Source organism: Oncorhynchus masou, chromosome 24 (genome assembly GCF_036934945.1).
Source record: "Oncorhynchus masou masou isolate Uvic2021 chromosome 24, UVic_Omas_1.1, whole genome shotgun sequence".
In the NCBI taxonomy this organism is placed as follows: domain Eukaryota; kingdom Metazoa; phylum Chordata; class Actinopteri; order Salmoniformes; family Salmonidae; genus Oncorhynchus; species Oncorhynchus masou.
Window position 1 is genome coordinate 28,850,953 of NC_088235.1, and position 25,886 is coordinate 28,876,838.

General features: G+C 43.5%; 1 protein-coding gene, 1 non-coding gene and 1 pseudogene across 3 annotated transcripts; 1 reads left to right on the plus strand and 2 right to left on the minus strand.

Moving 5' to 3' along the window:
• Positions 1-2,409: 2,409 nt before the first annotated feature.
• On the minus strand, positions 2,410-6,853 carry LOC135511995 (28 kDa heat- and acid-stable phosphoprotein-like). 2 transcript variants are annotated; one of them, XM_064933549.1, is made up of 6 exons: positions 6,658-6,853; positions 5,944-6,026; positions 4,698-4,775; positions 4,379-4,503; positions 3,970-4,121; positions 2,410-3,781 (listed from the first exon to the last, which is right to left on the minus strand). In XM_064933549.1, the coding sequence occupies exons 1-6, from the start codon at positions 6,668-6,670 to the stop codon at positions 3,747-3,749; spliced, it is 486 nt and encodes a 161-aa protein (XP_064789621.1). In that variant the 5' UTR covers positions 6,671-6,853; the 3' UTR covers positions 2,410-3,746. The 2 variants fall into 2 exon arrangements, with proteins under 2 accessions (XP_064789621.1, XP_064789622.1); XM_064933550.1 differs by having other exon boundaries at positions 2,410-3,775; positions 6,658-6,852.
• Positions 6,854-23,394: 16,541 nt separating this feature from the next.
• On the minus strand, positions 23,395-24,422 carry LOC135511587 (protein chibby homolog 1-like; annotated as a pseudogene).
• A 620-nt stretch (positions 24,423-25,042) lies between these two features.
• Positions 25,043-25,115, plus strand: trnar-ccu (transfer RNA arginine (anticodon CCU)). The gene has a single exon. It is a non-coding gene; the product is annotated as a tRNA-Arg (tRNA).
• Positions 25,116-25,886: the final 771 nt, after the last annotated feature.

Below are 25,886 nucleotides of genomic sequence, written 5' to 3' on the forward strand. Positions count from 1 at the left end.
GGGTTTTGAGTTTGCAAGAATGGCATTTCACGGTACTTGTACATGTGACATTAAAACTTGAAACAAAGACTAGGGAGGTTTTCCAATGCCTCGCAGGGAGAACCTATTGGTAGATAGGTAACATTTTAAATAGCAGTAATTATTAATTAAGGAAACCGCAAAGGATATCACCATGAGGTCAATTAGTGACTTCAAAACTGCAACAGAGTTTAACGGCCGTGATAGGAGAAAACAGGATGGATCAACATCATTATAGTTACTACACAATATTAACCCAATTGACAGAGTGAAAAGAAAACCTGTACAGAATAAAACATATTCCAAGGCATGCATCCTAAGGTATTACTGCAAAAAATGTGTAAAAGCAATTCAATTTTTGTCTTGAATACAAACTGTTAATGAGTACCACTCTCCATATTTTCAAGAATAGTTGTGACTGCATCATGTTATGGGTATGCTTGGCTTGTAATCGTTAAGGACTGGGGAGTTTTCCCCGTTTATTTTTTATCCTGAATGGATCTATGCACAGGCAAAATCCTAGAGGAAAAACTGGTTCAGCAAAACTAGCTTTTTACCAGACATTAATTAACCTTTCAGCAGGACAATAACCTAAAACACAAGGCAAAAATCTATACTGGAGTTGCTAATCAAGAAGACAGAGCTTGAAGAATTTTGAAAAGAATAATGGGCAAATGTTGCACAATCCAAGTGTGGAAAGCTCTTAGATTTACCCAGAATGGCAGCGATTATAGCAGACTAAGGTGTTTTTACAAAGCATTTACTCAAGTGGTGTGAATACTTATGTGAATGACATATCTGTATTTCATTTTCAATACATCTGCAAAAATGTATAAAAACATGTTTTAACTTTGTCATTATGGTGTATTGTGTGTAGACGGGTGAGATTTTCAGGCTACAAGACAACAAAATGCGAAATAAGTCAACGAGTATAAATACTTTCTGAAGGCTCTGTAACTGAGTATATGTTGGTTGAGGTTGCACCATACATACAGTAGTAGATTGTGGTAGTGAAAAGACAGACACCTAATATTTTCTTCTTAAAATGCATGACTGAATAGAGGCCTCTTTGTCAACATCAATCCTTCCTGAAAACTTGAGGACATGCATGATACTTACTTTACAGGAGAATCTAAATAATCTTTCTTTATGGTGATATTATGGGTTAATACTGGGCAATCTGACATCTGGATTCTGTTGTCTACACTTCTGTAAATGGAAGCAGTCTGTCCACAGCACACACCGGATCATGATGTGAGAAGAGGAAACATTATTGACATCTGGTTAGGACTTATCATATTGAATCTAATAATGATGGTATGTGAGTAGCGATTTAACAGCCATCTATACTAGCTATCCTTTTTTCATAGGCTTATATTATAGTTTGGACACACCACTGGATAAATACAGATTGCATGCAGTTCTTAACATTTCCAGTGTATCTACAATAGCAGTAAAGTTACATGATGTATGTGCAGATTGTCAGTTATGGTCTTTTCAAATACTGCAGCCTGGTGGCAACAGTGAAATTGCTAGTTATAGGTATGGGGTGATGGGTGAAGTGTTGAAAATGAATGAGCAACAATCTTCAGCCCATATACATACAATAATGTGTTGGACCTGTATCTATTATAGAGACCATCAGTGCTGTCACCCAAATCCACTACAGCAGGGGTGTCAAACTGGTTCCATGGAGGGCCTAATTAAGAGCTAAACAACCAGGTGTGGGGAGTTCCTTACTAATTAGTGACCTTAATTCATCAGTCAGGTATAAGGGAGGAGCGAAAACCCGCAGCCACTAGGCTCTCTGTGGAATGAGTTTGACACCTGTGCACTACAGCAGGGTTTGCCAAACTCGGTCCTGGGCCCCCCCCCCTGGGTGCATGTTTTGTTTTTTGCCCTTGCAGCTGCCCACATCTGATTAAAATAATCAAAGCTTGATGAGTTGATTATTTTTATCAGCTGTGTAGTGCTAGGGCAAAAATTAAAACGTGGAGCCAGGGGGGGCACCAGGACAGTTTGGGAAACCCTGCACTACAGTATCATAATCTTGTGTCAACACTCCTGTTCCGCGACACCACAGAAGCCGAGCAGTGGAGTGAGTTTTTCACACCGTCTATCAGAGCATTCACATCAGCATTTGAAGCAAAAGCAGATCTTTTGTCTGAATAGCTTTGTGGGGTGCAAGGACAAACTTCTATACAATGGTGTACAGGCCTAAAAACAACCACCGTCAACTGTACATAGACCTACAACTTCTGAAATGTCATATTTGATGTGGTGTAGACCATCGGTTCCCACCGTAATACAGTAAGTGAAAGGTTGGAAACCACAGGTCTAGACAATGGATGTATTGTGTAAGCCCATTCAAATCAAAACCAATTCAAATAGTTATTCATTCATCTATTAAATGTATTTATTTCTATACAACAAAATTCAAATAGACGAGTCAACCAATTATCCGACCAATCCTTTCAGTCCTGGAGAGTCCTTTTTATAAACATTAAAACACTTTGTATATACTGTATGTTTTCAAGAGAGAAATTAGTTTTCGCCACAACCTCCAGAGAATATTGCTTTCCTGTTAAAGGCATATCAGGTTCCAACCATTGCACTACAGCATAGCACCGTCATGACTACCAGACAGACAGTGGGCGAGTTCCTCTGCCCAGGGGTTGCTAATGCCTGCCAGATCTTATAACGTCTGGATGTTATAGCAATCTGGTGCCCAACAGCAGTGCAATGTCTGAGCAGGGGAACGCGACCATTGACTTGGTCGTGTTAACTGTTAAAGGGAACAAAATAATGGTCTCTTTCAAGAGAAAGCCAGTGACCCACAGTGCTGAGAAAGAGACATCCAGTAGGAGGCTATAGCGATGCTTTTTCAATTTTATTATTGTGAAATATCATTATGCCCCGTTTTATACCAATATAACTTTTTTACTAGATGTTACACTGCCAGGTGGTTTAAAGAGAAATTAGAGCAAGGTGACAGCTCAAATAGCTGAACATGTCTGGGCAGAAAAACCAACACATACAACAGAATAAAATCTCCAGGAAATGAACAGCCTACAAGTAAGTGGCATAAAGGCTGATTGATTCCTTGACGCATGTTTTGTCAGACACTACTGCCTCTGGGACAGCTCTTTCCAACATCTCTCCTTTGCGGCCAAAGGCCTTTAAAATGGTCAGGTTGTGAATGAAGACACAGCCGGTAGAGACAAAGGCCAGAACAAGACAATAAAGAGTACATAGACTTCCTATATAAGATGGATCTGATTAGTGTTCCTCAATCCCAACCACCTCCTCTTGAATCACCTTAAAACAGGTTAGATGAAGGAGAAGGTATACAAACCCCTCATCATCCCAACATTTCCCATTCCTAAGTAAACAGTGTTAAAATGTAAAAATTAAAGAATGATCTCCAGCAGCTTTAGAATAAGAACACAGGGGAGGAGTGAAGACACTAGAACACCTGCCGTTGTAACCTCACATAATTCAGAGAAACGAAACAGGCGTTCCCCCCCCCACCCCCCCTTCCCGTGTCCTCCAAAAACGCCCCGCTCACACCCTTCTCTCATCGGAGATGAAGGGCAGGAGCCGAAGCACATGGTACCCTTGAGCCGACAACCCTCGTATTGGTCCCCTCCCCTCCCTCCTACAATCTTCTCTCGTCTCTCCAGCCTCCGCAGAACGTTTGCCAGGCCAAGTCCTCGGGAGACAGGGGACTAACGCTTGGACTTGGAGTCTTCAGCTTCTTTTTCTAGGAAATCGTCAGATAAAGACACAGTCGGTTAGGCACTGAATTCAAAAGGAGTAACACTTAAACCAGTCTGTCTGAATTAACACAACAGTTCCTGTATGGCCGTCTCAAATTACCATTGAGAAATACCAATACCTAGCGGACTTTACAGCACAAAGTACTAGCACAGTAGATGTGTAATCCCTCACCTTTTTTGAGGCCGTCCCTCTTCTTTTGCGCGTCCTCTCTCTGCTTCTTGATGATGGCCAGCCTGGCGAGGTCAGCCCGTGCCTGGTCCGTCTTCCCCTCCAGGTGCAGCTTCATGTAGCGCTCCTTTGCCTTCTGCTTCTCAATCTCCTCCCTGAGACAGAGCATAACAAAGTCCTGCTATCAAAAAGTCCAAGGTCTATTAACAACCCCACCACATTTTCTGTTATCATTTCCATCTGAATGTTAACTGGGCGTGCGGAGTGGAAATTAAATAAATCTTCTTGCCGACACCTACTCCCAAGACCTTCACAAACCCAAACGCTTCCAAGTCAAAACGGGTTATTTCTGAAATTACTACCTTTAGTCATTTAATTTTAGGCATAGGCCTGAGACTTGAAGGACCCCCACCTCTCTCTGCGTGACAGCTCTTTGGGTGCGTTGACATCTAGTTCGGTCACCTTCTTACTTTTCTGCGATATGCGGTTGGGATTCTCAATCTCGATCAATCCCTCCACTCCACTCTTCTTCTTGTTCTGCAATAACAGAGAATGTCAAGACATTGAACAGAGTCAACATTGCAGCTCTGACTACTTTAGTGTTGGCAGGTAACACTTTCAAAGTGAGTAGGAGAATCTTCACAAGTCTCTCAGTAAAACCCCACATCAACACGTCTAATTCCTTGGCGGGAGGCCTAGAACTAGACATTAAAAAGGAGCCCCTCACTCACAATGTCCTCCTCTTCACTGCTGCTGTCGTCAGATCCTGATGACTTCTCCTCCTCCTTCTCTACCCCGCCATTCGCCTCCTGTCACACACACACCTATTAGATCATGTTAAAGCCATCATGTCCGTGTTTGAAATGCATTTCTTGGTGTATATATGTCAATGTTACCATAAAGCAAAGCAGTTCGACACACACAACAACACAGAGTTACACATGGAGTAAAACAAACATACAGTCAATAATACAGTAGAAAAATAAGTCTATATACAATGTGAGCAAGTGAGGTGAGATGAGGTAAAGGCAAAAAAAAAAAAAAAAAAAAAAAAAAAAAGACATGGTGGTGAAGTAAATACAATATAGCAAGTAAAACACTGGAATGGTAGATTTGCAGTGGAAGAAAGTGCAAAGTAGAGATAGAAATAATGGGGTGCAAATGCACAAAATAAATAAATACAGTAGGGGGAGAGGTAGTTGTTTGGGCTAAATTATAGATGGGCTATGTACAGGTGCAGTAATATGTGAGCTGCTCTGACAGCTGGTGCTTAAAGCTAGTGAGGGAGATAAGTGTTTTCAGTTTCAGAGATTTTTGTAGTTTGTTCCAGTCATTGGCAGAAGAGAACTGTAAGGAGAGGCGGCCAAAGTAGGAATTGGCTTTGGGGGTGACCTGAGAGATACCTGCCGGAGCGCGTGCTACAGGTGGGTGCTGCTATAGTGACCAGCGAGCTGAGATAAGGGGGGACTTTACCTAGCAGGGTCTTGTAGATGACATGGAGTCAGTGGGTTTGGCGACGATTATGAAGCGATGGCCAGCCAACGAGAGCGTACAGGTCGCAGTGATGGGTATTATATGGGGCTTTGGTGACAAAACAGATGGCACTGTGATAGACTGCATCCAATTTATTGAGTAGGGTATTGGAGGCTATTTTGTAAATGACATCGTCGAAGTCGAGGATCAGGAGGACGGTCAGTTTTACAAGGGTATGTGTCGAATTGCTTTGCTTTATCTTGGCCAGGTCACAGTTGCAAATGAGAACTTGTTCTCAAATAGCCTACCTGGTTAAATAAAAAAAACGTGTGGGTATGGATGTGGGTATACAGACCTGCAAGCCACTGCGGCTTCTCATGCAGAGTTCAGATGTTTTGTAGCACCCACCCCCATCAAAGTTACCCATTACTGGTCTAGAGCTTTTGTTACTCACAAAGGTACAAAAACTTGATATCCCCTCAGAGACATGGGTCCTTTACTCACCAGCTCCCTCTGTGCTTTCATCTGTCTGTCGATCTCTTCTGGGTTGCTGAACTGCTTTCCCCGACCCTTGTGACCTTTTTTACCTTAAAACCCCAAATGAGAGAGCGCGTGGCATGTTGTAGAGATAACAGAGAACAAGAGATGAGTCAGACATGACGTTTACTCACTGCGTCATGGTTAACTACAGATGTCAGAATCCAATCCATAAAGTCATGTAACTTCTTCGCTGCCTGGATACATGTGGCATAACTCATTAGCCACATAACATTACTATCAAGGGGGACAGTAAATGCTTGTCAAGAAACATGATACTGACATGAACGTAAATGGATGAAATCAACCGGGTGCACATGGTGCTAGCCAGATGAACAGTTTAGCTAACATTAGCTAGTGACAGTAGCCTAACAGCTAGCAAGCTAACAACTAACGTTACATAGTTAACGTTAGCCATCTAGCTACAGTAGTCACTATACGTTATCTGGCAAATCAAGTTGCCAGGTGTCAATTTGCTTCTCTATGGCTCGTGGCTAGCAAGCGATGTCAGTTCTCACGAAACGGGGAACCTCAACAAAACATACATTTTGCTAGATCCTTCCAAGTCGCTAGCTAACGCTAGTTAGCTATATCTATTTTAAGGTAATGTTCTGTTGTATGGCTAGCTAACGTTAGCTACATTTGGAACGTTAGCAAAAATAACGGCGTTTGATTACTTACCGCCTCTTGGCATATTTGGTACAGGAACTTGAACAACTAACACAGAAAATGTATTTAAAAAATAAATCACTTCACTGTTTCCAGCAAAACAGTGTTTATTTTCCAAAGAAAAGGCCTTCACAAGAAAATACTTGTCTCCTGCTAGACAAATGCACAATACTTTACCCGCTTCAGCGCAACAAGAGTGAAAGGCTGTGATGATGCAATATTCAGCCAATCGCTAGACAGGAATTTTGACAGACTTGTCAACAGACCATTCATATCACCAAAATACATGCAGAGTGGACGGAAAGTAAACATAGCCAATGAAAAAACATATATGTAAGTGCGTTGCTTTAGTAAGCACCGCCCTAATTATTTTATGTGGCGGTCATTTTTGAATGAGAAAATATTGCACCTTACCAGCCAGCCAGAGCCAGGTGTCCAAATCACAAACTACTTAAAACGGTCCACTCACACAGCTGTGAAGGCACGACAGTGCTTCTTCCCCCTCAGGAAGTGAAAAAGTTTGGCATGGGCCCTCAAATCCTCAAAAAGTTGTACAGCTGCACCAATGAGAGTATCTTGATTGGCTGCGTCACTGCTTGGTTTGGCAACAGCACTGCCCAAGTTCACATGGTACATAGAGGGTGGTGGGGACAACCCAGTACATCACTGGGGCCGAACTCCCTGCCATCCAGGACCTCTATATCAGGAGGTCGCAAAGCAAGGCCCAGACAATTGTTAAATTCTCCAGCCATCCGAGCCATTGACTCTGCTTCTGCACAGCAAGCGGTACTGGTGCATCAAATCTGACACCAGGCACTGCATTCTGGTCTCAGAGTATTTCGTATTATTCTGTATGTAAACCGGAGACACTCCATTTAGTCATAGACTGTTCTTTCTGCTACTGCACAGCAAACGGTACTGGAGAGCCAAGTCTAGGTCAAGAAAGCTTCTTAACTTCTTCTACCCTCAAGCCATAACTCTTGAACAGTTAATCAAATGGCTAACCGGACTATTTGCATTGTCCCCACCCCAACCTAATTTTTATGCTGCTGCCACTCTCTGTCTATTATCCATGCATAGTCACTTTACCTCTACCTACACGTACATATTACCTCGACTAACCGGTGCTCCCGCACATTGACTCTGTCCAGGAACCCCTTGTAAATAGCCTCCCTACTATTATTTTATTGTTGCTCCTTAATTAGTTGTTATATTTCTAATTAAAATATATATATTCTTAAAACTGCATTGTTGGTTAAGGGCTTGTAGTAAGTAAGCATTTCACCTGTTGTTCACCTGCTGTATTCTGCACATGAGATAAATAAAATTGTTTTTGATTTAGTATGATATGTTATGTTTCATATGGTATGTATTAATTTGTGGATGTCCTTCACCCATTTCAGATGATTTGTTACTAATTACAATTTGTACAATATGCACATTTAAAAAAAAATTACAATTATGTTACGATTTTGCAAAAATGTATGATATGTTACAAATTCTAGCCAGGTGGCTGGCTGGCTGGCTAACGTCAGCCAGGCTAGGGGTTAAGGTTAAGTTTAGAGGTTAAAGAATTAAGGTTAGGGGAAGGGTTAGCTAAAACGGTTAAGGTTAGGGGAAGGGTTAGTTAAAATGTGAAGTAGTTGAAAAGTAGCTAAAAAAGTCGTTGGAAAGTTGTTAATTAGCTAAAATGCTCAAGTTTTATGTGATGTGATTCGAACTCACAACCTTTGGGTTTACCTGAAGTAAGGTTTGTTTTATGTAACCATACCAAATGTAACTTATCATACTGATTTGAGTGTCCCGTATTTCCATTTACTATGTTACGTCTAGTCTATGAGACCAGGTTGTTCTCCAAAAACAGCGTATATTCACAAGCAATAAGATTGCTAAATAGCTAACAGAATGGCTACACAGACTAAGTTGACCCCCTTGTATTTTATTTTGCACTGTCTCTACGCACACTCACAGGACTCTACACACTCCAACACACACACAAACACTTCATAATTTGTTCACACACATAACATGCAGATACAGTACATTTATACTGACTCTATACACACACACACACACACACACACACACACACAATCATAATTTACGCTGCTGTTACTCTATCATATATCCTGAAGCCTAGTCACCTTACCCCATACATATATACAGTGCCTTTGGAAAGTACTCACACCCTTAGCCTTTTTCCTAATTTTGTTGTGGATCAAAATGAGATTTTGTGTCACTGGCCTACACACAATACCCATGTCAAATTATGTTTTAGAAATGTTTACACATTTAAACAGTACCGTGCAGCCTTCTTCATCGACCTGGCCAAGGCTTTCGACTCTGTCAATCACCATATTCTTATCGGCAGACTCAACAGCCTTGGTTTCTCTAATTACTGCCTCGCCTGGTCCACTAACTACTTCTCAGATAGAGTTCAGTGTGTCAAATTGGAGGGCCCGTTGTCTGGACCTCTGGCAGTCTCTATGGGGGTGCCACAGGGTTAAATTCTCGGGCTGACTCGCTTCTCTGTATACATCATTTTCTCTGTCAATGATGTCGCTCTTGCAGTGGGTGATCTTTGATCCACCTCTACGCAGACGACACCATTCTGTATACATCTGGCCCTTCTTTGAACACTGTGTTAACAAATCTCTAAACGAGCTTCAATGCCATACAACACTCCTTCCGCAACTGCTCTTATTAAATGATAGTAAAACTAAATGTATGCTGTTCAACTGATCGCTACCCACACCGCCCGCCCACCCACCTAGCATCACTACTCTGGACGGTTCTGACTTAGAATATGTGGACAATTATAAATAACTAGGTGTCTAGCTAGACTGTAAACTCTCCTGCCAGGCTCACATTAAGCATCTCCAATCCAAAATCAAATCTAGAATCGGCTTCCTATTTCGCAACAAAGCCTCCTTCACTCATCCTGCCAAACATACCCTCGTAAAACTGACTATCCTGCCGATCCTCGACTTCGGCGATGTCATTTACAAAATAGCCTCCAACACTCTACTCAGCAAATTGGATGCAGTCTACCACAGTGCCATCCATTTTGTCACCAAAACCCCATATACTACCCACCATTGCGACCTGTATGCACTCGTTGGCTGGTCCTTGCTACATATTCATTGCCAAACCCACTGGCTCCAGGTCATCTATAAGTCTGTGCTAGGTAAATCTCCGCCTTATCTCAGCTCACTGGTCACCGTAGCAACACCCAACTGTAGCACGCGCTCCAGCAGGTATATCTCACTGGTCATCCCCAAAGCTAACACCTCCTTTGGCCGCTTTTCCTTCCAGTTTTCTGCTGCCAATGACTGGAATGAATTGCAAAAATCACTGAAGTTGGAGACTTATCTCCCTCACTAACTTCAAGCATTGGCTGTCTGAGCAGCTTACTGATCGCTGCAGCTGTACACAGCCCATCTGTAAATAGCCCATCCAACCAACTACCTACCTCATCCCCATATTTATAAAACAAAATTCTGCTCTTTTGCACACCAGTATTTCTGCTTGCACATCCTCATCTGCACATCTATCACTCCAGTGTCAATTGCTAAATTGTAATTACTTTGCCACTATGGCCTATTTATTTCCTTACCTCCTTACTTCATTTGCACACACTGTATACAGATTTTCTATTGTGTTATTGACTGTACGTTTGTTTATCCCATGTGTAACTCCGTGTTGTTGTTTTTGTCGCACTGCTTTACTTTATCTTGGCCAGGTCGCAGTTGTGAATGAGAACTTGTTCTCAACTGGCCTAAAAATAAAATTATAAAAAATGAAAACTGAAATATCTTGAATCAATAAGTATTCAACCCCTTTTTTTATTGCAAGCCTAAATACATTCAGAAGAAAAAATGTGATTAACAAGTCACATAAGTTATTGGACTGACTATGTGTGCAATAATATTGTTTAATATGATTTTTGAATGACTGCCTCATCTCTGTACCCCAGACATACAGTATAATTATCTGTAAGGTCCCTTGGTTGAGCAGTGAATTTCAAACAGAAATTCAACAACAAAGACCATGGAGGGTTTCCAATGCCTCGCAAAGAAGGGCCCAATTGTTAGATGGATAAAAATAGAAAGCAGACATAGAATATCCCTTCGCGTGCTTCAACAGTGAACACTGAGGCGGTACCCTTACAGATTTAGACAGAAGCCTATAAGCTATTGTGGCATTTGAGTATAATATAGGCCTACCAACAAAACCAATAGAGCAAATCCGGCAGGTAGCCTAGTGGTAAGAGCATTGGGCCAGTAACCGAAAGATTGCTGGATTGAATCGCTGAGTTGACGAGGTAAAAATCTGTCTTTCTGCCCCTGAACAAAGCAGTTAACCAACTGTTCCCCGGTAGGCTGTCATTGTAAATAAGAATTAGTTCTTAACCAACTTGCCTAGTTAAATAAAGGTTAAATTTAAGAATGTTTTAAAAAATCCCATAACATTTTTACCTGGAAATAACTTTTGATTTCTATGATATAGCCTACAGTCTATATGTGGTGTTCAACGCAGGCTGAAACTGCATGAGACATATAAAACGTTGTAGCATTATGAAGGGCTTGTTATTAATTCATTATTGTTTTACTTGGTCTGTAACACCATGGGCCAAATAGGTGACTGTATATTGTATTGTGTTGTATGATGTAAGAAATCACTTTACAAAATAAGAAAGAGAGAGAGAGAGAAAGAGAGAGAAAGAAAGAGAGAATTAGAGAGAGCATACTTAAATTCACACAGGACCCCGGATAAGACAGGGGAAATACTCCAGCTATAACATACTGACCCTAGCCCTCCGACACATAAACAACTGCAGCATAAATACTGGATGCTGAGACAGGAGGGGTCAGGAGACACTGTGGCCCCATCCAATGATACCCCCAGACATGGCCAAACAGGCAGGATATAACCCCACCCACTTTGCCAAAGCACAGCCCACACACCACTAGAGGGATATCTTCAAACACCAACTTACCATCCTGAGACAAGGCCGAGTATAGCCCACAAAGATCTCCGCCACAGCACAATCCAAGGGGGGGCGCCAACCCAGATAGGAAGACCACGTCAGCGACTCAACCCACTCAAGTGATGCACCATCCTGGGAACAGCATGGAAGAGCACCAGTAAGCCAGTGACTCAGCCCCTGTAATAGGGTTAGAGGCAGAGAATCCCAGTGGAGAGAGGGGAACCGGCCAGGCAGAGACAGCAAGGGCAGTTCGTTGCTCCAGAGCCTTTCCATTCACCTTCACACTCCTGGGCCAGACTACACTCAATCATATGACCTACTGAAGAGATGAGTCTTCAGTAAAGACTTAAAGGTCTGCGTCTCTCACATGGGTAGGCAGACCATTCCATAAAAATGGAGCTCTATAGGAGAAAGCCCTGCCTCCAGCTGTTGGCTTAGAAATTATAGGGATAATTAGGAGGCCTGCGTCTTGTCTTGTGATTGTAGCGTATGTGTAGGTATGTACGGCAGGACCAAATCGGAAAGATTGGTAAGAGCAAGCCCATGTAATGCTTTGTAGGTTAGCAGTAAAACCTTGAAATCAGCCCTTGCCTTAACAGGAAGCCAGTGTAGGGAGGCTAGCACTGGAGGAATATTCTAACGTTTTTTGGTTCTAGTCAGGATTCTAGCAGCCGTATTTAGCGCTTTATCCGGGTAGCCGGAAAGTAGAGCATTGCAGTAGTCTAACCTAGAAGTAACAAAAGCATGGATTCATTTTTCTGCATAATTTTTGGACATTTTTGCAATGTTACGTAGATGGAAAAAAGCTGTCATTGAAACAGTCTTGATATGTTTGTCAAAAGAGAGATCAGGGTCCAGAGTAACGCCGAGGTCCACAGTTTTATTTGAGACGACTGTACAACCATCAAGATTAATTGCCAGATTCAACAGAAGATCTCTTTGTTTCTTGGGACCTAGAACAAGCATCTCTGTTTTGGCCGAGTTTAAAAGTAGAAAGTTTGCAACCAACCACTTCCTTATGCCTGAAACACAGGCTTCTAGCGAGGGCAATTTTGGGGCTTCACCATGTTTCATTCAATTTTCTGGAAGCTAGTTTCTTATGACAAATGTTTTTAGTTTTTACGGGTGCAACTGCATCTAGGGTATTGCACAAGGTTAAATTGAGTTCCTCAGTTAGGCGGTTAACTGATTTTTTTCCCTCTGATGTCCTTGGGTAGGCAGAGGGAGTCTGGAAGGGCATCAAGGAATCTTTGGGTTGTCTGAGAATATATAGCACAATTTTTGATGCTCCTTGGTTGGGGTCTGAGCAGATTATTTGTTGCGATTGCAAACGTAATAAAATGGTGGTCCGATAGTCCAGGATTATGAGAAAAAACAAGATCCACATTTATTCCATGGGACAAAACTAGGTCCAGAGTATGCCTGTGGCAGTGAGTAGGTCCAGAGACATGTTGGACAAAACCCATTGAGTCGATGATGGCTCCGAAAGCCTTTTGGAGTGGGTCTGTGGACTTTTCCATGTGAATATTAAAGTCACGAAAAATTTGAATATTATCTGCTAGGACTACAAGGTCTGATAGGAATTCAGGGAACTCAGTGACAAGCTCTTTACCTTAAGACTGTCTTTTCAAAGACAGCTTGAAATGTAGCCTGCCTGTTTTGAGCGCTTGTAGGAAGCAGTAACTCCCCTTTACTGACCTATACTTATGTATAACTGGGCTAATAACTCGCTAACTAAAAAAGAATATCAACAAATGTGCACACGCGTGGCTCACCGCTTGTAAACTACCCCCGCCAACAGAATTCTACTCTTTCGCGCTCTGGCTATTCCTACAACAAAATCTGATTCAATCTTGCAAAGTTATGGTTGGTTTGTTACATTGACAAGGGGCTGATATAATATTGATTCGATCACTGAATAAACGTTTATCTATATAGGCAAACTAATGTTTAATCTCTTTCGTCTATGCGTGGCATAGACTTTTAAGTCTTTACTGAAGACTCATCTCTTCAGTGGGTCATATGATTGAGTGTAGTCTGGCCCAGGAGTGTGTAGGTGAACGGAAAGGCTCTGGAGCAACAACTGCCCTTGCTGTCTCTGCCTGGCCGGTTCCGCTCTCTCCACTGGGATTCTCTGCCTCTAACCCTATTAGGGGCTGAGTCACTGGCTTACTGGTGCTCTTTCATGCCGTTCCTAGGAGGGGTGCGTCACTTGAGTGGGTTGAGTCACTGACGTGATCTTCCTGTCTGGGTTGGCGCCCCCCCTTGGGTTTTGCCGTGGCGGAGATCTTTGTGGGCTATACTCAGCCTTGTCTCAGGATTGTAAGTTGGTGGTTGAAGATATCCCTCTAGTGGTGTGGGTGCTGCGCTTTGGCAAAGTGGGTGGGGTTATATCCTTCCTGTTTGGCCCTGTCTGGGGGTATCATCGGATGGGGCCACAGTGTCTCCTGACCCCACCTGTCTTAGCCTCCAGTATTTATGCTGCAGTAGTTTATGTGTTGGGGGGCTAGGGTCAGTATGTTATATCTGGAGTACTTCTCCTGTCTTATCCGGTGTCCTGTGTGAATTTAAGTATGCTCTCTCTAATTCTCTCTTTATCTCGGAGGACCTGAGGCCTAAGACCATGCCTCAGGACTACCCGGCATGATGACTCCTTGCTGTCCCCAGTCCACCTGGCCGTGCTGCTGCTCCAGTTTCAACTGTTCTGCCTGCGGCGATGGAATCCTAACCTGTTCACCGGACATGCTACCTGTCCCAGACCTCCTGTTTTCAACTCACTAGAGACAGCAGGAGCGGTAGAGATACTCTTAATGATCGGCTATGAAAAGGCAACTGACATTTACTCCTGAGGTGCTGACTTGCTGCACCCTCGACAACTACTGTGATTATTATTATTTAACTATGCTGTTCATTTATGAACATTTGAACATCTTGGCCATGTTCTGTTATAATCTCCACCTGGCACAGCCAGAAGAGGACTGGCCACCCCTCATAGCCTGGTTCCTCTCTAGGTTTCTTCCTAGGTTTTGGCCTTTCTAGGGAGTTTTTCCTAGCCACCGTGCTTCTACACCTGCATTGCTTGCTGTTTGGGGTTTTAGGCTGGGTTTCTGTACAGCACTTTGAGATATCAGCTGATGTACAAAGGCTATATAAATACATTTGATTTGATAGCATTTCTTCTGCGCGCCAGTCCTGTAGGAAGTTCACAGCCCCCGCACGCGCAGATTGGCAAGAACTAGGGAGTTTTTTTGATAAAAAAATTAACGGACTAGAGCTAAGTACAGGCACAATCTTAAGAGGGAAACCTGGTTCTGTCTGCTTTCAAACTGCCACTGGAGACAAATTAACCTTTCAGCAGGAAAATAACCTAAAACACAAGGCCAAATTATACACTGGAGTTGTTTACCAAGACATCATTGAATGTTCCTGAGTGTCCGAGTTACAGTTTTGACTTAAATCGGTTTTGAAATCTAGCCAGACATGAAAATGACTGTCTAACATTGATCAACAACCAACTTCACAGAACTAGTAGAATTAAAAATATAATAATAATGTGCAAATTGTACAATCCAGAACTCTTAGCGATTTATCCAGAAATACTCAAAGCTGTAATGGCTGCCAAGGTGCTTCTAACATGTATAGATTCAGGGGTGTGAATACTTATGTAAATTAGATATTTCTGTATTTAATTTTCAATAAATTGGCAAACGCTTAAAGAATTTTTTTTTCACTTTGTTATTATGGGGTATTGTGAATTCAGGCTGTAACACAACAAAATGTTGAATAAATCAAGGGGTATGAAAACGTTCTAAAGGCACTGTACCTCTATCACTCCAGTAACCCTGCATATTGTAAATATGGTATTGGAACTGAACCTGGAACTGACCCTGTATTTCGCTACTGACCCTGTATTTCACTACTGACCCTGGAACTGACCCTGTATTTCACTACTGACCCTGTATATAGCTTCTTACTTTCTAATCTTCTTATTTCTATTTAGTGTGTGTGTTTTTTCCTACCTTATGTTTTTTTTAGTATTACATTGTTATTGATTCCTGCATTGTTGGGGTTAGAGCTGCAAGAAAGGCATTTCACTGTACTTGTGCATGTGGGGAGGAGTCAGGTTAAAGAAGTATTTTCAAGCCTTGGGACAAATGAGACATGTATTGTGTACATGTGCCCTTCAGAGGGTGAATGGGCAAAATAACAGATTTAAGTGCCTTTGAACGTGGTATGCTAGTAGGTGCCAGGCACACCTGTTTGAGTGCGTCAAGAACTGCAACGCTGCTGTGGTTTTCACGGTCAACAGTTTCCTGTGTGTATCATTAATGGTTGACCACCCGAACGACATCCAGAAAACTTGACACAACTGTGGGAAGCATTGGAGTCAACATAGGCCAGCATCCCTGTGGAACGCTTGACACCTTGTAGAGTCCAGGCCCCGATGAATTGAGGCTATTCCGACTGAAAAAGGGGTGCAACTCAATATTAGGAAGGTGTTCCAAATGTTTTGTCCACTCAGTGAAGATCAACAGCTCTCTGTTCAGGCATCCCCCTTAAGTCCAAAAGCTTATTTTCTATTCCATTCTTCTCCTTTCCTACTTTTGAAGGAAACTTTTCTTTCAGCGCTGGTTCGTTCCCGTCTCCCATTTCCTCCTCCTCTCCAGAGGTCTCATGAAAGCCCCACAGTTGAGCAGCAGTCCCCCATGATGAGAAAGCCTTCCCTTCAGCCATAGTGGTCTAGCAGAACCTGACCCAGGGGGGACAGGACAGAGAGGAACACGGAGCATTAGTCATTGGGGGCCTGGAACGAAATCATTGTATACAGACTATGGGAAGTTACACGTTAGAGCTGGATAGAGAGAGGGATTAGTAGTGTGTATTGTGATATGTTGCAAGTACCTGAAAGGTAAAGCTGTTTAATGGCGGTGGTGAAGGAAGCTCCCACCATGCCTGCTGATGCCAGCAAACTTCCGACCTGCATCACCGACCTGCAGTCAAACCTGTTGACCGTGATACTGGACACTGGGCCTGGGCAGAAGGCGTTCACAGACAAACAGGCAATGTGTATTTATTCATGAAATGATGCAGAACTGCAAGAGACTCACATTTCTGTTTTGTTTCTCCCATTGAACGCTTTTTATTTATTTTATTTACTTTGTTTCGTATACGATTCAAGATCTCAGAGGCCCCTGTATCAACTCTATGATTGACCTCTGACCTGATCCATTGAGCATGGGCAGCATGATGGAGGAGATTCAGACCATGTCGCTTTGGCCCACATCAAAGTTCCTCAATAGCTCCTTGAAGGAGACACTGACAGCTTTTGGGAAGGCGTAGGAGAACCCAGTGATGACGAAACAGATGAGTAGCCCCAGCCACCATCCAGCCCCAGCTTCCATCCAGCCCCAGGCAGTCTAGCCCCAGCCACCATCCAGCCACAGCAACCAACAGGGGTCCAGCCACCATCCAGCCACAGCCAGCATCCAGCCACCATCAGGGGTCCAGCACTCATCCTCTTGGTTGTACTGACTCCCATTGTCCCTCAAGAGGATGGTCCTCTCTAGGAGGAAGGAGTGGGTCTGTAAGTTGGCCAAGAAGACGCATTTCTCAAACCCTCACAAACCGATCAATGACATATTTTGGAAGAAAGGTTCTGTGGCTCACACTGTACTGGTACAATGACTAATAATTCAAACATCACTCTTGGTCAATTCATTACCATACTCGGTCAAAAGGTCTATGTGTTTTCCCACACACCGGTGTAGCCTGACCTGCAATGCTAACTCAATGTATGACTGACTGAGCCTTTGGATTATGATTGTCTTTACCGAATTTGTTTACACGGACTTGGCCAGTTTGTGAAAGCTATTGAGCCATAGAATTAAATACCTCTAATGACGTTTGTCTGTGCAGTACAGCTTGCAGTCACATTCAGCATCTGGTGTAACAATAACCATCTCGCAATTACATTGTAATAACAACAATCATCTCACCTGTGACACAAAACCACAGGGAACTGAGAGAGAGGCAGTAATAACCCAAGATATAGTCCTGAAGACATGTTGGATGTGTGACCTCCACATCTAGAATATAGTCCCTGTCACTCCTGGGTTTCTGACAATTCTAAGGTCATGCTGTTACGCTGAATTAATCAGAAAATTCTGAAAGTGTTGTTCATTCTGGTGCCAAAGGTTTTCAAAACAATACTTGTATCAATACCGGCCACTATAACCACCAATACCGGCCACTATAAACACCAATACTAACCACTATAAATCACCAATACCAGCCACTACCTCTTGAAAATACCACATCAGACGGTGGCATTAGTATGGGCACTTGCATACTTATACAGACATGTATGCAAACAAACAAAACACAGCTTTCTGAAATGTATCTAAAACCTTTTAATAAAGTAGAAAAAATCTGAAATCAAATATTAAAATACACTTAGCTGCCAAAACCAGAAATCATAGTATTCTAAAATAGGTCATCAGTGGCTTACAAAAGTTAATGAATCAAAGAAATGCATTTTTATAAAAGGACAGGACACATTTAAACTATCATAACTTCAATGATTTTAAATCCGTAGAAATTATAAATATATAATTTATACAGTACATGGGCTCCCGAGTGGTGCAGTGGTCTAATAGGCCGACCACACCACTCGCAACGCGTGCGCAAGCTTTGCAAAATAAATTTAGAAATCTATGTTATACAATTATTGCACCAACACTGCTTGCGAGTGACTGTTGCCAAGGGCTAAAATAGAAGTCCTTTCTATTTCTGACGCAGAATGCACTGCAAATCCTGCCTCTCCCATCTTGTCATTGGTTTATAGAAGCAGGTACCCACGTGGGTGATTGAAAGACAAACTGTGTTGCCGTTCGGTGTAGTAATACTATGAAAGTTTAGATGCCAATCATCAAATACAGTTGGGCAAAAAAAAGATGAGAGAGGCCTGTAATTTTCATCATAGGTACACTTAAACTATGACAGACAAAATTAGAAAAAAAATCCAGAAAATCACATTGTAGGATTTTTAATGAATTTATTTGCAAATTATGGTGGAAAATAAGTATTTGGTCAATAACAAAAGTTTATCAATACTTTGTTATATACCCTTTGTTGGCAATGGCAGAGGTCAAACGTTTTCTGTAAGTCTTCACAAGGTTTTCACACACTGTTGCTGGTATTTTGGCCCACTCCTCCATGCAGATCTCCTCTAGAGCAGTGATGTTTTGGGGCTGTTGCTGGACAACACGGACTTTCAACTCCCTCCAAAGATTTTCTATGGGGTTGAGATCTGGAGACTGGCTCGGCCACTCCAGGACCTTGAAATGCTTCTTACGAAGCCACTCCTTCGTTGCCCGGGTGGTGTGTTTGGGATCATTGTCATGCTGAAAGACCCAGCCAAGTTTCATCTTCAATGCCCTTGCTGATGGAAGGAGGTTTGCACTCAAAATCTCACGATACACGACCCCATTCATTCTTTCCTTTACACGGATCAGTCGTCCTGGTCCCTTTGCAAAAAAAACAGCCCCAAAGCATGATGTTTCCACCCCCATGCTTCACAGTAGGTATGGTGTTCTTTGGATGCAACTCAGCATTCTTTGTCCTCCAAACACAACGAGTTGAGTTTTTACCAAAAGGTTCTATTTTGGTTTCATCTGACCATATGACATTCTCCCAATCTTCTTCTGGATCATCCAAATGCTCTCAAGCAAACTTCAGATGGGCCTGTACAGACATGTACTGGCTTAAGCAGGGGGACACATCTGGCACTGCAGGATTTGAGTCCCTGGCGGCGTAGTGTGTTACTGATGGTAGGCTTTGTTACTTTGGTCCCAGCTCTCTGCAGGTCATTCACTAGGTCCCCCCGTGTGGTTCTGGGATTTTTGCTCACCGTTCTTGTGATCGGCAGTACTGTAGCATTTCAATCATTTTAGTCAATAAGATTCTTGCTACGTAAGCTTAACTTTCTGAACATTCGAGACGTGTAGTCCACTTGTCATTCCAATCTCCTTTGCATTAGCGTAGCCTCTTCTGTAGCCTGTCAACTATGTGTCTATCTATCCCTGTTCTCTCCTCTCTGCACAGACCATACAAACGCTCCACACCGCGTGGCCGCGGCCACCCTAATCTGGTGGTCCCAGCGCGCACGACCCACGTGGAGTTCCAGGTCTCCGGTAGCCTCTGGAACTGCCGATCTGCGGCCAACAAGGCAGAGTTCATCTCAGCCTATGCCTCCCTCCAGTCCCTCGACTTCTTGGCACTGACGGAAACATGGATCACCACAGATAACACTGCTACTCCTACTGCTCTCTCTTCGTCCGCCCACGTGTTCTCGCACACCCCGAGAGCTTCTGGTCAGCGGGGTGGTGGCACCGGGATCCTCATCTCTCCCAAGTGGTCATTCTCTCTCTCTCCATTTACCCATCTGTCTATCGCCTCCTTTGAATTCCATGCTGTCACAGTTACCAGCCCTTTCAAGCTTAACATCCTTATCATTTATCGCCCTCCAGGTTCCCTCGGAGAGTTCATCAATGAGCTTGATGCCTTGATAAGCTCCTTTCCTGAGGACGGCTCACCTCTCACAGTCCTGGGCGACTTTAACCTCCCCACGTCTACCTTTGACTCATTCCTCTCTGCCTCCTTCTTTCCACTCCTCTCCTCTTTTGACCTCACCCTCTCACCTTCCCCCCCTACTCACAAGGCAGGCAATACGTTCGACCTCATCTTTACTAGATGCTGTTCTTCCACTAACCTCATTGCAACTCCCCTCCAAGTCTCCGACCACTACCTTGTATCCTTTTCCCTTTCACTCTCATCCAACACTTCCCACACTGCCCCTACTCGGATGGTATCGCGCCGTCCCAACCTTCGCTCTCTCTCCCCCGCTACACTCTCCTCTTCCATCCTATCAGCTCTTCCCACTGCTCATACCTTCTCCAACCTATCTCCTGATTCTGCCTCCTCAACCCTCCTCTCTTCCCTTTCTGCATCCTTTGACTCTCTATGTCCCCTATCCTCCAGGCCGGCTCGGTCCTCCCCTCCCGCTTCGTGGCTCGATGACTCATTGCGAGCTCACAGAACAGAGCTCCGGGCAGCCGAGCGGAAATGGAGGAAAACTCGCCTCCCTGCGGACCTGGCATCCTTTCACTCCCTCCTCTCTACATTTTCCTCCTCTGTCTCTGCTGCTAAAGCCACTTTTTACCACTCTAAATTCCAAGCATCTGCCTCTAACCCTAGGAAGCTCTTTGCCACCTTCTCCTCCCTCCTGAATCCTCCCCCCCCTCCCCCCCTCCTCCCTCTCTGCAGATGACTTCGTCAACCATTTTGAAAAGAAGGTCGACGACATCCGATCCTCGTTTGCTAAGTCAAACGACACCGCTGGTTCTGCTCACACTGCCCTACCCTGTGCTCTGACCTCTTTCTCCCTCTCTCTCCAGATGAAATCTCACTTCTTGTGACGGCCGGCCGCCCAACAACCTGCCCGCTTGACCCTATCCCCTCCTCTCTTCTCCAGACCATTTCCGGAGACCTTCTCCCTTACCTCACCTCGCTCATCAACTCATCCCTGACCGCTGGCTACGTCCCTTCCGTCTTCAAGAGAGCGAGAGTTGCACCCCTTCTGAAAAAACCTACACTCGATCCCTCCGATGTCAACAACTACAGACCAGTATCCCTTCTTTCTTTTCTCTCCAAAACTCTTGAACGTGCCGTCCTTGGCCAGCTCTCCCGCTATCTCTCTCAGAATGACCTTCTCGATCCAAATCAGTCAGGTTTCAAGACTAGTCATTCAACTGAGACTGCTCTTCTCTGTATCACGGAGGCGCTCCGCACTGCTAAAGCTAACTCTCTCTCCTCTGCTCTCATCCTTCTAGACCTATCGGCTGCCTTCGATACTGTGAACCATCAGATCCTCCTCTCCACCCTCTCCGAGTTGGGCATCTCCGGCGCGGCCCACGCTTGGATTGCGTCCTACCTGACAGGTCGCTCCTACCCGGTGGCGTGGCGAGAATCTGTCTCCTCGCCACGCGCTCTCACCACTGGTGTCCCCCAGGGCTCTGTTCTAGGCCCTCTCCTATTCTCGCTATACACCAAGTCACTTAGCTCTGTCATAACCTCACATGGTCTCTCCTATCATTGCTATGCAGACGACACACAATTAATCTTCTCCTTTCCCCCTTCTGATGACCAGGTGGCGAATCGCATCTCTGCATGTCTGGCAGACATATCAGTGTGGATGACGGATCACCACCTCAAGCTGAACCTCGGCAAGACGGAGCTGCTCTTCCTCCCGGGGAAGGTCTGCCCGTTCCATGATCTCGCCATCACGGTTGACAACTCCATTGTGTCCTCCTCCCAGAGCGCTAAGAACCTTGGCGTGATCCTGGACAACACCCTGTCGTTCTCAACCAACATCATGGCGGTGGCCCGTTCCTGTAGGTTCATGCTCTACAACATCCGCAGAGTACGACCCTGCCTCACACAGGAAGCGGCGCAGGTCCTAATCCAGGCACTTGTCATCTCCCGTCTGGATTACTGCAACTCGCTGTTGGCTGGGCTCCCTGCCTGTGCCATTAAACCCCTACAACTCATCCAGAACGCCGCAGCCCGTCTGGTGTTCAACCTTCCCAAGTTCTCTCACGTCACCCCGCTCCTCCACTCTCTCCACTGGCTTCCAGTTGAAGCTCGCATCCGCTACAAGACCATGGTGCTTGCCTACGGAGCTGTGAGGGGAACGGCACCGCAGTACCTCCAGGCTCTGATCAGGCCCTACACCCAAGCAAGGGCACTGCGTTCATCCACCTCTGGCCTGCTCGCCTCCCTACCACTGAGGAAGTACAGTTCCCGCTCAGCCCAGTCAAAACTGTTCGCTGCTCTGGCCCCCAATGGTGGAACAAACTCCCTCACGACGCCAGGACAGCGGAGTCAATCACCACCTTCCGGAGACACCTGAAACCCCACCTCTTCAAGGAATACCTAGGATAGGATAAGTAATCCTTCTCACCCCCCCCCTTAATGATTTAGATGCACTATTGTAAAGTGGCTGTTCCACTGGATGTCAGAAGGTGAATTCACCAATTTGTAAGTCGCTCTGGATAAGAGCGTCTGCTAAATGACTTAAATGTAAATGTAATTTTGATCCCACGGGGTGAGATCTTGCGTGGAGCCCCAGATCGAGGGAGATTATCAGTGGTCTTGTATTTCTTCCATTTCCTAATAATTGCTCCCACAGTTGATTTCTTCAAACCAAGCAGCTTACCTATTGCAGATTCAGTCTTCCCAGCCTGGTGCAGGTCTACAATTTTGTTTCTGGTGTCCTTTGACAGCTTTTTGGTCTTGGTCATAGTGGAGTTTGTGGAGAGTGACTGTTTGAGGTTGTGGACAGGTGTCTTTTATACTGATAACAAGTTCAAACAGGTGCCATTAATACAGGTAACGAGTGGAGGACAGAGGAGCCTCTTAAAGAAGAAGCTACAGGTCTGTGAGAGCCAGAACTCTTTCTTGTTTGTAGGTGACCAAATACTTATTTTCCACCATCATTTGCAAATAAATTCATCAATGATCCGGCTGTGATTGGGAGTCCCATAGGGCGGCGCACAATTGGCCCAACGTCATCCGGGTTAGGGTTTGGCCGGGGTAGGCCTTCATTGTAAATAATAATTTGTTCTTAACTGACTTGTTTAGTTAAATAAAGGTTTTAAAAAAATGAAGAATTTGTTCTTAACTGACTTTCCTAGTTAAATAAAGGTAAAATAAATCAAATACAATTAATTGGTCACTAACACTCACAATCCTTTATCTATTTCCTTCTTCATTTTCAGGTATCACTGGGAACCTGTCTGTAATTTTCTATTCAGCACTTCTTCCTTCGACTGTGAATCTTCATCTTTTCCAGCTCCTTCTCCATCAGGTGATACTATGCAGTGGTTTCTGACAACTTAAGAAAAAGGGAATCAGTTACTTGCTCCGATAAATTATTAATAATGGCCTATAAAGGGAATCCCGTATTCAAGGTTAATTGTATGGCTTATACTGTATCTATGCAACTGTATTGTATGGCTTATACTGTATCTATGCAACTGTATTGTATGGCTTATACTGTATCTATGCAACTGTATTCAATGGGATGCTTCAAGCTGATGAGAATCCACCATGTCCAACAGGAGGTCAATCTTCAGCCTGAGTAGGTTGTTCTCCTTTTCAAGCTATAGGTTGCTATTTTTCAGTCTGCGCCTCCTTCCCAGATACATTCCCTTCAGACTGTTGAGGTGAGAAACAAAACAGCAAATGAAAAAGAAAACAAATACAATGCAAATATATGTGGTGATCAGATCAGACTTATTAGATCAGACTTATTACAGTAGCAGTGCAGACAGTGCAGTTTTCTACTACATTTAATTGATGATCAATTATCAGCAATCCATTGTCCGTCTTCAAATGTCAAGCTATGGCCCCCAATGTTCATAACAGGGGCTCCACACTCAAGACCCAACTCTATTTCCCTCGTAGACCAATCCAACTAGACTCAACAAATTAAGAGGGGGATGTAGAAACTTCCTTCACATAAAAGACAACAGAGGCACATTGTGCAGAATGTTTTTGGGCGTGAGAGAGAAATTTCCTCAACTCACCGTGTGCAGATTTAAGACAGAAACAGACTTGCGAGGGGTATTCTTTGGACAGAAGGTGTTGCCAAAAAGCAGCATCTTCGTCATCAGCTGCGTTATATATTGTGAGACAAATATATATTGTAGAGGATTCATGTTAGATTGATAACTTCTTATTTTGCAGCTTTGGAAATAATAGTCAAGTAACGTTAGCTACGTAGCTAGCTAAAGTTAGCATAGCATTGCAAACTAAGATTACCAACAGCAACAATATTACGCCACTATCTTCGTCGTTTATTTAATCATATATTAAAATAACTAGCTAAATGACTGTACAACGCTTTTATTGATCTAGCTAATTCGTTATATTTGGTTAGCAGAGGCTTCCCTTCTCTTTCTAGCCCAGCAAGCGGCTTTTTACAGACATGCAGGTTACTGTGCAAGTGCTACAGATCCATTTTGTCTAAACAGGTCATAATGGAAGAATTTACGAATGGAAACACAGCATTTGAGTTGGATGATATCAAATCACTTTGCATTTTTATGAATGTTTACTGTAACTACATACCATTGGATTCTTTATAGTTGGACAAAGTCTACATTTCATCCTTGTAATAATGTAAACACTTGATAAATGTCCCCGCTGTTTAGTTTGAGTGGGATAAGCCATCAACGTGAACGCATCACCATGGTGATTTTTTTCTGTGATTGTCACAGATTTATCGCCATATTGCCCCTGGATAATTAATGATATAATGGCCAGGTCCTGCTCAATTCATAACAAGCCCCAGTGGCCTAATGGATAAGGCACTGGCCTCCTAAGCCAGGGATTGTGGGTTCGAGTCCCATCTGGGGTGAAACATTTTTGTTTCATGAAATTGTTTATAAATAACAGTGTCAACAACTAAATGCAATGGTGGATGATTTCACACAAACATTTGAATATATGTAAATGATTTATCTTGTCTTAACATTTATACTGAACAAAAATATTAAAGCAACATGTTTTATTTTTTATTTTATTTCACCTTTATTTAACCAGGTAGGCTAGTTGAGAACAAGTTCTCATTAACAACTGCGATCTGGCCAAGATAAAGCAAAGCAGTGCGACACAAACAATAACACAGAGTTACACATGGAATAAACAAGCGTACAGTCAATAACACAATAGAAAAAGAAAGAAAGTCTATATATAGTGTGCAAATGGCGTGAGGTGGTAAGGCAATAAATAGGCCATAGTAATTACAATTTAGCTAAATTAAGACTGGAGTGATAGATGTGCAGATGATGATGTGCAGGTGTTGGTCCCATGTATCCCAGAAATGTTTTATACACACAAAAAGCTAATTTCTTTCAAATTTTTTGCATACATTTATTTACATCTCTGTTAGTGAGCATTTCTCCTTTGCCAAGATAATCCATCCACCTGATAGGTGTGGAATATCAAGAAGCTGATTAAACAGCATGGTCATTACACAGGTGCACCTTGTGCCGGGGACAATAATAGCCACTCTAAAATGTGCAGTTTTGTCACACAACACAATGCAATAGGGATCATGCAATTGGCATGCTGACTGCAGGAAAGTCCACCAGAGCTGTTGGCAGAGCATTTAATGTTCATTTATCTC

Coding starts and splice junctions, on each gene's coding strand:
- LOC135511995 (XM_064933549.1), bottom strand. Junction 4,122..4,378: donor GAGCTGTCACGCAGAGAGAG/GTGGGGGTCCTT, acceptor GCTCTGTCTCAG/GGAGGAGATTGAGAAGCAGA. Junction 3,782..3,969: donor GAGGGACGGCCTCAAAAAAG/GTGAGGGATTAC, acceptor ACGATTTCCTAG/AAAAAGAAGCTGAAGACTCC.